Raw genomic sequence first — 12,445 nt, 5'->3', positions numbered from 1 at the left:
CCCATATCATTCCCTGGTTAGGCCAGTGCATGATTTAAAAAAACGATCAGAAATTACAATTTTTCAACTGAAAGTAAGGAGTAAGATTAAAACTTAAAACAAACAGGAGTTATTCCGTATATGGGGGGTGGTGACTCCTTCTCAATTCCTTGGTCGAAACCTAAGGCACAGCTGAAACCTAAGGGCCGTTGAGTTGGAAAAAGAAGTTTAATAGCGACAAAGACCACACTGCCTTTCCATAACAAACTTGTTTTTAAAAAATTCAATTTTTTAAAAATTTGTTTAATATTTTTAAAAACTTGTTTTCAAAAATTTGTTTGGAATAATAAGTTTTTTTTAGCCCTAACAATATTACAGTAACGAGCGAGAGATTGAGGAGAGGGCAGCCCGGAATAATTTGCGCTCGATTTAAGTTTTAAAGTTGCTCCCTGCTTTCAGTTAAAAAAAGTATTTTTTTTATATATTCTAATGACGAAATTTCTAAAGAACCCAAAACCATTTTCACCAGTCCAGTAGGAAATTTATTGTACACTTATACCAATCTCGAAAAGTACACGTCATACAATGTGCATTTTCCATTTATTAGAAGTGGTTCCAGGGTGAAATACGGGAATACAAAAAAAGAAAAATAGTATTTCAGCTGGGCCTATCAGAGGCAACACTCTAGCGTAACCTATGCTAAGGAGCCAGTTTGAGCCTATGCTTCATATTTTTCCAGACCACTTCGATCGTACTAAGAGACCAAACATTTAGGGAGAGAGAAATGGTGTTAGGGGACCCAGAAATCACGCAAAAGCTTGTTGGTCGAGATCAGTTTGAAACTAACAGCCCAGGTCCTTGAGCGCAAGGAAGGGATAATGTAAAACGAAGGATTGGGAACAATTCCTCCAAGAAATAGTACCCCTAGAGGGCCAGAATTATCATTTTGTTGGCTCACAACATACATCTTAGAATCCTTGGACTAAGAGGACACCAAAGTACTAGGTAAAAGAAAAAAAATGCACCCCCCCCTCCCGAAAAGGATCAAAAGATTTTTATTCTAAACGATTGATGCTGATGCTTTTAAGTACTTGAGGAAAGGAAACCCTTTTTAACAGAATAAATAGTTTGGGGGTACTGACCCCTCCCCCAAAAATGGTTCCATTTTTTTCAATTGGTCTGAAACTTTTATACCAAATTCCTGGGCCATGGAGATTCTAATTAAGGTCTTCTTTCTCCTGAAGCAGAAAAATAATCAGCCTGAAAATGGGGGCCTAAAAATTGTCAACAAACTTTTTTTTCTGAATGGCTTGAAACTTTGACAATGAACCCTGGCCAAATGAGCCCTAAACGATTAAGGACGAAGTTTCGTTTAGGAATACAGGTGTCTTTCAAAAGTTTCGCCCAAAACCAGCCAAAAAACATTTTTTTCGATTGTCTGGGAAATTTTAAGGATCATATTTCTTTGAAGTGGGGAGGGTGTTAGGGGGCCATTGATATGCCAAAAATTTTGTTTTCCATGTTAAGTTTGAATCTTGCAGCTGGAAGTCATCGGGTTAAACGGAGGCTAATTATAAGAAAAAAAAGTCTGGTTTAGCTCAGAGTCCCTCGAAAAAATGATGCCCAAAAAGGGCCAGAACTCCTTATTTTAGTCAGCTTAAAAATTATATCCTTAACTCTTTAGGCCAACAGGACTCCTATGCACAAGACAAAAATAGAAAAAATAATCCTTCCCATCGATAAGGACTATAAAAGGGCCGAAACTTTTTTCTGATCAGCTGAAGAGCTTTAACTTGAAATCCCTGTGCTATTTGAACTGTAGTGTTCAAGCAAATTCTTGTGTAGAGGTTAACGCCCTCCGCTCTGACAACGGCAGTACGGCACAAAAAAGGGGTCAAACTACTTTGTTCGATTGGATTGAAGCTGTCAAGGATTGTTTCCTAGCTAAGGCGATTACATATTATTTTTCTACAGAAATAGGAAATATTAGGGGCCTGAAATATTAGGGGACGAATGGAATATAGGGTTAAAAGATGTGTTTGGCCGATTGGGCACCAAAAGAGGGCTAAAGTCAGTTTCATATGACCGCAGATTTGAAACACCTCAGATACGAACTTCCTGGGCACCTTTAAATTTGCATAGAACAGGCTCAAGAGAACCTCCACGAAGACAAAAAATTTGAAAAAAAGGGTTTTACCCATTCAGAACGTCAAAAGCTAGGCACAATATTTTTCTATGTCCCTCTTATAGTGCCTGATACATAATTATATATAGAGAAAGCACGCATAATTTATAAATTACAAAAACTCTTGATGCCTGAAAATGAGCCCAAAACTTTTCCTTCTGTGACAGCCTTGGAACTTTCAGGGCATGTTGACAGGGTCAAGTAGACCCTAATGAAAACGAACGTGTTTTGTAATTTCCTTGCATTAATGTGTGACATCTGAATTGGACCAACAAATTTGGTTTCCCCTTTTGGCAAACTAAGTGATGTAGACAGGGACAAAGAAAACCTCAGTAAAGGCAAAAAGTATTGAAAATAATTTTTAGTATCGACCTGTGAAGGCCAAAATAATTCTTCTCTTTGCTCGGCTTGCAATTTATTGGGTATATGTACAGGTCAAAACCGACCTAAGAGAAGAATATAGTTTGAACAGATTGGGTTGTAATGATTAGTAACATCCCAAAATGGGCCAAAAATCAATTTCTTCCAATAAGCATCATATTTTCATTGTAAGAAGACTGGACCAAGATGACCTTAATAAGGACGATAATCATGGAATGAAAATTTGGTTGCTCACTTCAAAGTGTGAAAAATTCTATTTTAGTTGTATCACTGGTCGGCTTGATAACTTCAAGGCAATTAAAAAGGGCCAAATGAACATCCATTAAAACCAAAATTAAGGAAAATGTTCTCGTTGCATCATGAAGTCTGATTTTTATTACAACAAAATGAAACTTTATTTTAGTGACCTTGCATGAATTTATTTTCAAACTAAAATTTAACAACAAATTAGAACATAAAAAGATCCGTTTAAAAAAATGATATCTGTATTCACAATGTACATATGATGTACACAGATCGCCCAGCGTTGTTCTTTTCGACCATATATCTAGGGCTAAAAGAAAAGAAGGTTGTTACCGAACTGGGTTTGAAGGGGCTAAGGAGGGAAGGATTTAAAGAAGTTGGAATTCCTTAGGAGGGAGAAATAGTGAATCTTTGAATTTACTGGGGTGGAGAAGAGTGTGGACAGCTAGGTAGGCCTCAGGGGGCTTGGCGCTGTAATGATTGTTAGCCTTTGTAACTTAAAACGACTAAGAATTACCAAAACTGGCTTTTATCTGTAAGCCATGGTTAGCCTTGTGATTTCATATTATTCCTGTATTGTTGTTTGTTCTATGACAAATTAAAACACACTGCAAATCATTTTCTTTCAAGTGCCAATCGTGCCCTGGCCTTACGAGGGCTTAAAGAGGTGGTAGGCCTATCCATATTTGTCACAATTTCTGTTCGTTTTTCAGATTGACATGATTTTTTATTTTGATTTCAGCTCGTTTTTGGGTTTCTTTCATTTGTCCATAATAAGTTCTGTTTTTTCTAAGTTTGAATAATCTTGTTTTATCTTTTAATCTGGTTCTTTGCTTTTCTTTGAAAAACTCTTTTTTGGGAAAACTTTTTTCAATGAAGTACAAAGAAATAAAATGGTTAGAGAAATGAGTGAAAAGGACTGAATAATAGACCAAAATAGACATAGAGAAATAGAGGAAAATAGAGAAAGAGAGAGAGAGAGAGAGAGAGAGAGATAAAAGTAAATTGCTGTTTGATCCAGATGAGGATATTTGGTTGTCTCTGACAGGCTGGGGAATAAAACTGTTAACGCAGACATTTAACAATTACATTTTCTAGGAGTCTATTTATGAAACAAATGAAGTAATCTACAGTTTTGCAGATTCGGATTACCAGAGTTTGATATTGATAGAAGTCAAAAGTAGCATTGCTCTGCAACTTTTTCAGCCTCAAGGGACCACAGTTGAAAACATTGTAAGGTATGTTGACGCTTTTGTTTTTACGTTATATCTATACAATAGATTTGAAACGAGAATGAAGTAAAGAAAAATACAAAGCATTTGAATCAAGAATACTCAGGTAATAAAAATAATGGTTGACCGGCTATTTAGACATTGAAAGTGACATCCAAGTTTAATTAGATTAAAAAACTAGTTTCCCAATAAAAGCAAAGAGCAAAATTAAAATTCATGGAGCAGAAATTATCTTGCATAAGAGGGGGATTGCTACCCTCTCCAGCCACCACTCTTTAACCTAAAATTTAAAGATTGATTACTCGATTACCTGAAAGTAATTTCAGTGCAAAAATTATAGCCAATTGATAATTTCAGATATTTATTTACCGATTGCCTTTCAAAACACTTAAACTAAAAATTTCATCGATGAAAGCAAACGCGAATGACTAAGTCCTCGGGCCACACTGACTAAGAATTTCTTGAGGAATTGTTTAAAAATGGATTAAGATGCATCAAACTGCTCTTCTGTACGAACACTCGTTTTTGGAGCGATGGAAAAAATTCAAGTTCTACTGTAAAGAGGTGAAGGGCAGATGAAAAGGTAGCCCTCCTCATACACAGGATAATTCCTGCGACTTTTAAGTTTTAGTATCGCTCTTTACTTTCATTCGAAAAAATGTTTTTTTATTTAATTTCTTTTCACCTTTAATGTTAAAGAGTCAGGCCTCAACTGCCTCCGGTCTCTACGATAAACTTCAGCTTTTGCATGCAATGCATTGAAAAGGGTCACCCCTGAAAAAGTTACGCTGGAAAATGATCTCTTTAGACTTGCTCAAGAGAGATTTGAAATGCCAAAATGATCCATTTCGTCATAGATTTCTTTATTTTTAGGAAAGTAGTCGTGGAAAAACAGCACTCCTGGGGAATCCACCTTCCATCTTTCGCCTTACAATTGAGCTTCCTTGAAATTTTAGAGAACTAAAATCGGAAATTAAACTCTAGCGACATCATGGTTCGTTAAAGACTATTGAGAGCCTACGTTTAACTACGTAACAAGTTTAACTACGTAAAACTTGCGAATATACAACATTCTTTGCTGTCCCATTGTATTTGCATATAAATAGATTGTCAGGTTTACCGACTCTTGAACATGCAACATATAATGGTCCATGGGAAAACAATCTGTATTCAGATCTATACCTCATGATTCTAATGATTGCCCTTGAGCTTTGTTGATGGTGATTGCTAATCGACCATTCCCTGTCCCGGTGTCCCGGTCGTCATTTATATCCCCCTGTTTCCCCCGGTGTCCCCGTTGTAGTTGTGTCCCTGTGTCCCGGTCGTCATTTATATTCCCTGTGTCCCGGTCGTCATTTGTATCCCGGTGTCCCGGTCTGTATATACATTAGTTTTTTAGTTTTGTTTTTCTCCTTTATTTTTTTCCTTTTTTTTCTTTTTTAGTTTATTTAGATTTTTAGATTTTTTAGTTTTTTTATTAGTTTTTAGTTTTTTTTTCTTTTTAGTTTTTTTGTAGTTTTTACCTTCTTTTTAGTTTTGTTAGTTTTTTTTTTTACTTATGTCCTGGTCGTCATTTATACTCCCTGTGTCCCGGTGCTTTGTTGATTGCTAATCGAACATTCCTTTTGTCCTGGTCGCTTTCTCTTTGAGTGTCGTCATTAAGTTTTTTCTTTTTTAGTTCTTTTAGTTTTTACCTTTTTTAGTTTTTTTTAGTTTTTTAGATGAAAATTTTTTTTAGTTTTTTCCTTTTTTTCTTTTTAGTTTTTTATTGGTTTGTACCTTTATTTTAGCTTATTTTTCAGTTTTTTCCTTTTTTTTAGTTTTTTTTTTATTTTTTATTTATTTTAGTTTTTTACCTTTTTTTAGTTTTTTTAGTTTTTTTAGTTTTTTAGCTTTTTTACTTTTTTTATTAGTTTTTAGTTTTTTTTTGTAGTTTTTGCCTTTTTTTAGTTTTTTCAGTTTTTTTTTTTTTAGTTTTTTATTGGTTTTTACCTTTATTTTAGCTTATTTTTCAGTTTTTTCCTTTTTTTTAGTTTTTTTTTAGTTTTTTACCTTTTTTTAGTTTTTTTAGTTTTTTTAGTTTTTTAGCTTTTTTATTTTTTTATTAGTTTTTAGTTTTTTTTGTAGTTTTTGCCTTTTTTTAGTTTTTTAGTTTTTTAGCTTTTTTATTAGTTTTTAGTTTTTTTGTAGTTTTTGCCTTTTTTTAGTTTTTTTAGTTTTTTAGCTTTTTTATTTTTTTTATTAGTTTTTAGTTTTTTTTGTAGTTAGTTTTTTAGTTTTTTACCTTTTTTTAGTTTTTTTAGCTTTTTTAGTTTTTTAGCTTTTTTATTTTTTTATTAGTTTTTAGTTTTTTTTGTAGTTTTTGCCTTTTTTTAGTTTTTTTAGTTTTTTAGCTTTTTTATTAGTTTTTAGTTTTTTTTGTAGTTTTTGCCTTTTTTTAGTTTTTTTAGTTTTTTAGCTTTTTTATTTTGTTTATTAGTTTTTAGTTTTTTTTGTAGTTTTTGCCTTTTTTTAGTTTTTTCAGTTTTGACGTCACCTGATCCAGTTTTTTCAGGTGACGTCACCTGATCCACAGATCCACACACAGACAACTTATTTTTATATATATAGATATATATATATATATATATATATATATATATATATATATATATATATATATATATATATATATATATATATATATATATATATATATGTATATATATATATATATATATATATATTTTTTTTTATATATATATATATATATATATATATATATATATACATCATGAAAAGAGAAACCACCAATGCTACAGCACAAACACAAAAAAAAAAAAAAAAAAAAAAAAAAAAAAAAAGAGACAGAAGGAGAAAAGGAAGACTGTTTTCCTAAATTAGTGACTAATATAGACCAGCACTTGAATGAGGCCTTAACCCTACTCATCCATACAATCACATAGGTCAAACAGCATAGCCATACACAATCAACCATAAAGAATAATCCATGGACAGGCAGTCATGTCGTCAATAAGTATAAGTCGTCATTTACCGAACAATAGAAAAAATAACATAGACAAATAATTCAGAGGCAACACCCAACATAAGGGCTCATCAGGAGAATACACTGGCCTATATAGGGTTTCGCCACTCTAAATTCTCTACCCAGCACAGTGTTGTGGCTACCACAGAATATCCATGGCATCCCCGCGTCAGGTATCACCCCCAAAATACATGCCTATGAAAAAAAAACAGCAAATGTAAAACAACCAAGTAAAACCAAAACAAGCTTATCCTGTTAATATATCCCTCCCTTTAGCAACAATAGGTAAACTAAATATTATAAATTTTACCAAATCACAAATATTAACACATTGCAAAAAACCTGAATGAACTAAACAATTATAGAATTCATCTTTACCATGTGGCTAATTTTTTAAAAAATCCGCTCAATTAGAAACACAATTCAAAATAAATGGCGCTGTGACAACATTTCTCGAACCTCCGAAATTAGTTAAAAATTTCTTTAAGTATTTCTAGATAATTCTTTTGATATTTATTTAAAAGTTCGTTATAATGAAAACTAAATTTTTTAAAATTTTTTTTTTGCCAAGTTAATTTATTTGCAGAAAAACCTCTTGATATCAATTTTTGGCTTAAGATTTTACATCTATTTTTAAAATCAATATAATTACTACAAATCCTTGCATAACGAAGTAACTGTGAGAAAAACGCTATATATATATATATATATATATATATATATATATATATATATATATATATATATATATATATATATATATATATATATATATATATATATATATGTGTGTGTGTGTGTGTGTGTAAATGTATTGTCATAAATAAATTTATATTAAAATAGTAGATTTTCTTCACATATTTGTCGGAGACTGAACATCTAAAAAACAAGGTGTTCATTATGGAGAATGTTGATCATCTGAGCAATATTATTGTTTGGAACCTGAAATGTTTCTTCAAAGAGGAAAATATTACGAAAATCGTGGATTTTTTTTCAAACTACCTTTCCCTCCATTTTGACCACAAAGTAGTTGAACACAGTAAAAAAAAAAAAAAAAAAAAAAAAATAACAAATAAAGTTTTGGGTATTGCAGGAGAAAAGGTATTTTGTGACAAAACTTCTAGGGAGAAAATTAACATGGATAATGATGCAAAGTTTGATGATGTTAACAAAACAGTCAGATATATTCAAACCTAGCTTGCTGCCCAAAGAAATAAACTCCATCAGATTTGACTGAAGACTTGACCCTCCCCCCCCCCCCCCGGCTGTCTCTCTAGTATTGCTCCATAGTCATTATTCTGGTGGAAAATACATTGCAGAATTATTCAATACTAATCATAACTGAATCTCCCAGCATGTTAAAATCTTGTGATTTTTGCGATTAATATATTTTTTAGTTTCCTTTTTTTCTGATATTAACGTATATTTGTTTACTTGTTTACTTATATTTGTTTACTTTAAAAATGAGTTATTTTTAACTTACAAATGGATGATCAGATCTTAATGAAATTTGTTATTTAGAAGGACCTCGTGTCTCAGAGCTCTTATTTTAAATCTCGATCGTATACGGTGATATCGCTGGGAGTTGGGGGAGAAAATGGGAAATCTTAGAAAACGCTTAGAGTGGCGAGATCGGGATGAAACTTGGTGGGAAGAATAAGCACAAGTCCTAGATAAGTGATTGACATAACTGGACTGAATCCGCTCTCTTTGGGGGAATTGGGGGGGGTTGTTCATTTGGAAAAAATAGAAAAATTGAGGTATTTTTATTTTGCGAACGGGTGACCGAATCTTAATGAAATTTGATATTTAGAAGGAACTCATGTCTTAGAGCTCTTATTTTAAATTCTGAACAGATTAGGTGACACTGGGGGGAGATGGAGGAAGAAACCAGAAATCTTGGAAAACTCTTAGAGTGGAGAGATCGGGATGAAACTTGGTGGGAAGAATAAGCACATGTCTTAGATACGTGATTGACGTAACCATACTGGATCCGCTCTCTTTGGGGGAATTAGGGAGGGAACCCAGTGCTTTGGTGAGTTCGGTGCTTCTGGACATGCTAGGTGGATGTAAATTGATAGGCGTATCAGGGACCTGCACAAATTGAATTGATAATAGTCCTTTACCTCGATTCGATCATCTGGGGGCTGAAGGGAGAGAAACAATTTTGCTAGAGCTCATGTTAAATGAGCTTTTAGCTCTTGGCTCTTTCGACTTTCACAAGTGCCATATGAGCTTTTAGCTCTTGTTTCAAACAGTTCGTGGTAACGATCCGGCTCAATAGGAACCAAAACTCTAAAAAATTGAATTTTGATATCAATAACTACATCAAAAGAATCGCATTTTAATGCTGATTTTAAATATATAAGTTTCATCAAGTTTAGTCTTAGCCATCAAAAGTTACGAGCCTGAGAAAATTTGCCTTATTTAGGAAAATAGGGGGAAACACCCCCTAAAAGTCGTAGGATCTTAACGAAAATGACACCATCAGATTCAGCGTATTAGAGAACCCTACTGTAGAAGTTTCAAGCTCCTATTTACAAAAATGTGGAATTTTGCATTTTTTGCCAGAAGACAAATCACGGGTGCGTGTTTATTTGTTTTTTTTTTTTTTGTTTTTTTTTTTCCCAGGGGTCATCGTATCGACCAAGTGGTCCTAGAATGTCGCAAGAGGGCTCATTCTAACGGAAATTAAAAGTTCTAGTGCCCTTTTTAAGTGACCAAAAAAATTGGAGGGCATCTAGGCCCCCTCCCACGCTCATTTTTTTCCCAAAGTCAACGGATCAAAATTTTGAGATAGCCATTTTGTTTAGCATAGTCGAAAATCATAATAACTATGTTTTTGGGGATGACTTACTCCCCCACAGTCCCTGGGGGAGGGGTTGCAAGTTACAAACTTCAACCAGTGTTTACATATAATAATGGTTATTGGGAAGTGTACAGACGTTTTCAGGGGGATTTTTTTTGGTTTTGGGGGTAGGGTTGAGGGAGGGGGCTATGTGGGAGGATCTTTCCTTGGAGAAATATGCCATGGGGGAAAAAATTCAATGAAAAGGGCGCAGGACGAATGTGGTCACGTTTTAAAAAACGTCAAATCAAGAGCTTAACATACAATGCTGGGTGTTCGGAGCCTCTCTATTATGGAGTATAATTTGAAAATAACACAACTATACGAGCGATAAAACATATATACCACAACCATAACTCAACTAACGAAAGAACTGCTAAGAGATAACACAACTATAAAGCGAAAACAGGTGAAAACTAACGGGAAAATAAACGAACTAAGAGGTGGAAGGGGCCCAGAGAAAAAATATAATCCTTTTTCAATTTTGAGCCTAACTTCCGCAAAGGAGTAATAATGTCAGAAGCCCCGAAATACCGAATTATTTTCTTTTCAAACAGTTCGTGGTAAGGAACTGTAGTAAGGGGCGACCCGGCTCAATAGTAAACAAAATTCTAAAAAACGGAATTTTGATGCTAAAAGATACATCAAAAGAATCGAATTTTTACGCTGATTCTAAATATATAAGTTTCAATTAATTTAGTCTTTGTCATCAAAAGTTACGAGCCTGAGAAAATTTGTCCTATTTTGGAAAAAAGGGGGAAACATCTCCTAAAAGTCATAGAATCTTAACGAAAATCACACTATCGCATTCGGTATATCAGAGAACTCTATAGCAAAAATTTCAAGCTCCTATCTAAAAAATGTGGAATTTTGTATTTCTTACCAGAAGACAAATCACGGGTGCGTGTTTATTTGTTTTTTTTTTGTTTTTTTTCCCCAGGGGTCATCTTATCGACCAAGTGGTCCTAGAATGTCACGAGAGGGCTTATTCTAACGGAAATGAAAAGTTCTAGTGTCCTTTTTAAGTGACCAAAAAATTGGAGGGCAAATAGGCCCCCTCCCATGCTCATTTTTTTCCAAAAGTCAACAGATTAAAATTTTAAGATAGCCATTTTGTTCAGCATAGTCGAAAACCATAATAACTATGTCTTTGGGAATGACTTACTCCCCTACAATCCCTGAGGGAGGGGCTGCAGGTTACAAACTTTGACCAATGTTTACATATAATAATGGTTATTGGGAAGTGTACAGACGTTTTCATGGGGATTTTTTGGTTTGGGGGGGGGTGGGGTTGATGGGAGAGGGCTTTGTGGGAGGATCTTTCCTTTGAGGAATATGTCATGGGGGAAGAAGAATTCAATGAAAAGGGCGCAGGATTTTCTAGCATTACTATAAAAAAACAATGAAAAAATAAACATGAAAACGTTTTTTCAAATGAAAGTAAGGAATAGCATTGAAATTTAAAACGAACAGAGATTATTACGCATATGAGGGGTTCTAAAAATACTTTAGCATAAAGAGCGGGGTATTTAGGAGGAGATAAATACCTCGCTCTTTATGCTAAAATATTTTTAGTGATTTCAACTATTTATTCTACGGCCTTTTTGATTCAGGGGTCATTCTTAAAGAATTGGGACAAAACTTACGATTTAGTGTAAAGAGAGAGGTATTAACGAGGGTACAAACCCCCTCGTACACATAATAAAAATATAAGAATATAAAAGTTTGTTACGTAAGTTAATTCTTAAGTTACGTATATTTTTTACTAATAAAAACGTTCGTTGAATATTAAAAGTTCTAGTAGCCTTTTTAAGTAACCGAAAAATTGGAGGGCAGCTAGGCCTCCTTCCCCACCCCTTATTTCTCAAAATCGTCTGATCAAAACTAAGAGAAAGCCATTTAGCCAAAAAAGAAAATTAATATACTAATTTCATTTCAATAATTTATGTGCGGAGAGCCAAAATCAAACATGCATTAATTCAAAAACGTTCAGAAATTAAATAAAAAAAAACTAGTTTTTTTAACTGAAAGTAAGGAGCGACATTAAAACTTAAAACGGACAGAAATTACTCCGTATATGAAATGGGTTGTCCCCTCCGCAGTCCCACGCTCTTTACGCTAAAGTTTTTAATTGTTTTAAAAAGTAGAATTGTGGCAAAGAGTCAAACTTTAGCGTAAAGAGCAAGGGATTGCGGAGGGGACAACCCATTTCATACACGAAGTAATTTCTGTTCGTTTTAAGTTTTAAGGTCGCTCCTTACTTTCAGTTAAAAAAAATAGTTTTTTTTTATTTAATTCGTTAATAGATCCAAACGTACACAAAAGAAACTGTTAAAATACATATTAGAAAAAACTATAGGTACACCAAGCATGAAATGGTGAATCGAATGAAATGAAAGTCTTTAATCATAAAAACGATGTTCTACCAGCTGAATGTTGTTCTTAAGCTTCTAAATTGTCTCAGACTTTTAAATCAAGGGGAAAGGGGGCTTATAGGGGGATCTTTTGTTGAAAAACTGCAATACAATTTTACTTTTATCAGCCTTCACAGT

General features: G+C 33.6%; 1 protein-coding gene across 1 annotated transcript in view; it reads left to right on the top strand.

Annotated features, from left to right (window-relative positions):
• Positions 1 to 12,445, top strand: part of LOC136039343 (vitellogenin-1-like) — a 105,088-nt gene that overhangs the window by 36,690 nt on the left and 55,953 nt on the right. Inside the window, exon 6 of the mRNA XM_065722993.1 lies at positions 3,887 to 4,026. Coding sequence (XP_065579065.1) covers positions 3,887 to 4,026 — 140 coding nt within the window. The remainder of the gene's footprint in view (positions 1 to 3,886; positions 4,027 to 12,445) is intronic.

This window comes from Artemia franciscana, chromosome 2 (genome assembly GCF_032884065.1).
Source record: "Artemia franciscana chromosome 2, ASM3288406v1, whole genome shotgun sequence".
In the NCBI taxonomy this organism is placed as follows: domain Eukaryota; kingdom Metazoa; phylum Arthropoda; class Branchiopoda; order Anostraca; family Artemiidae; genus Artemia; species Artemia franciscana.
This window is presented reverse-complemented; position numbering and strand designations above follow the sequence as displayed.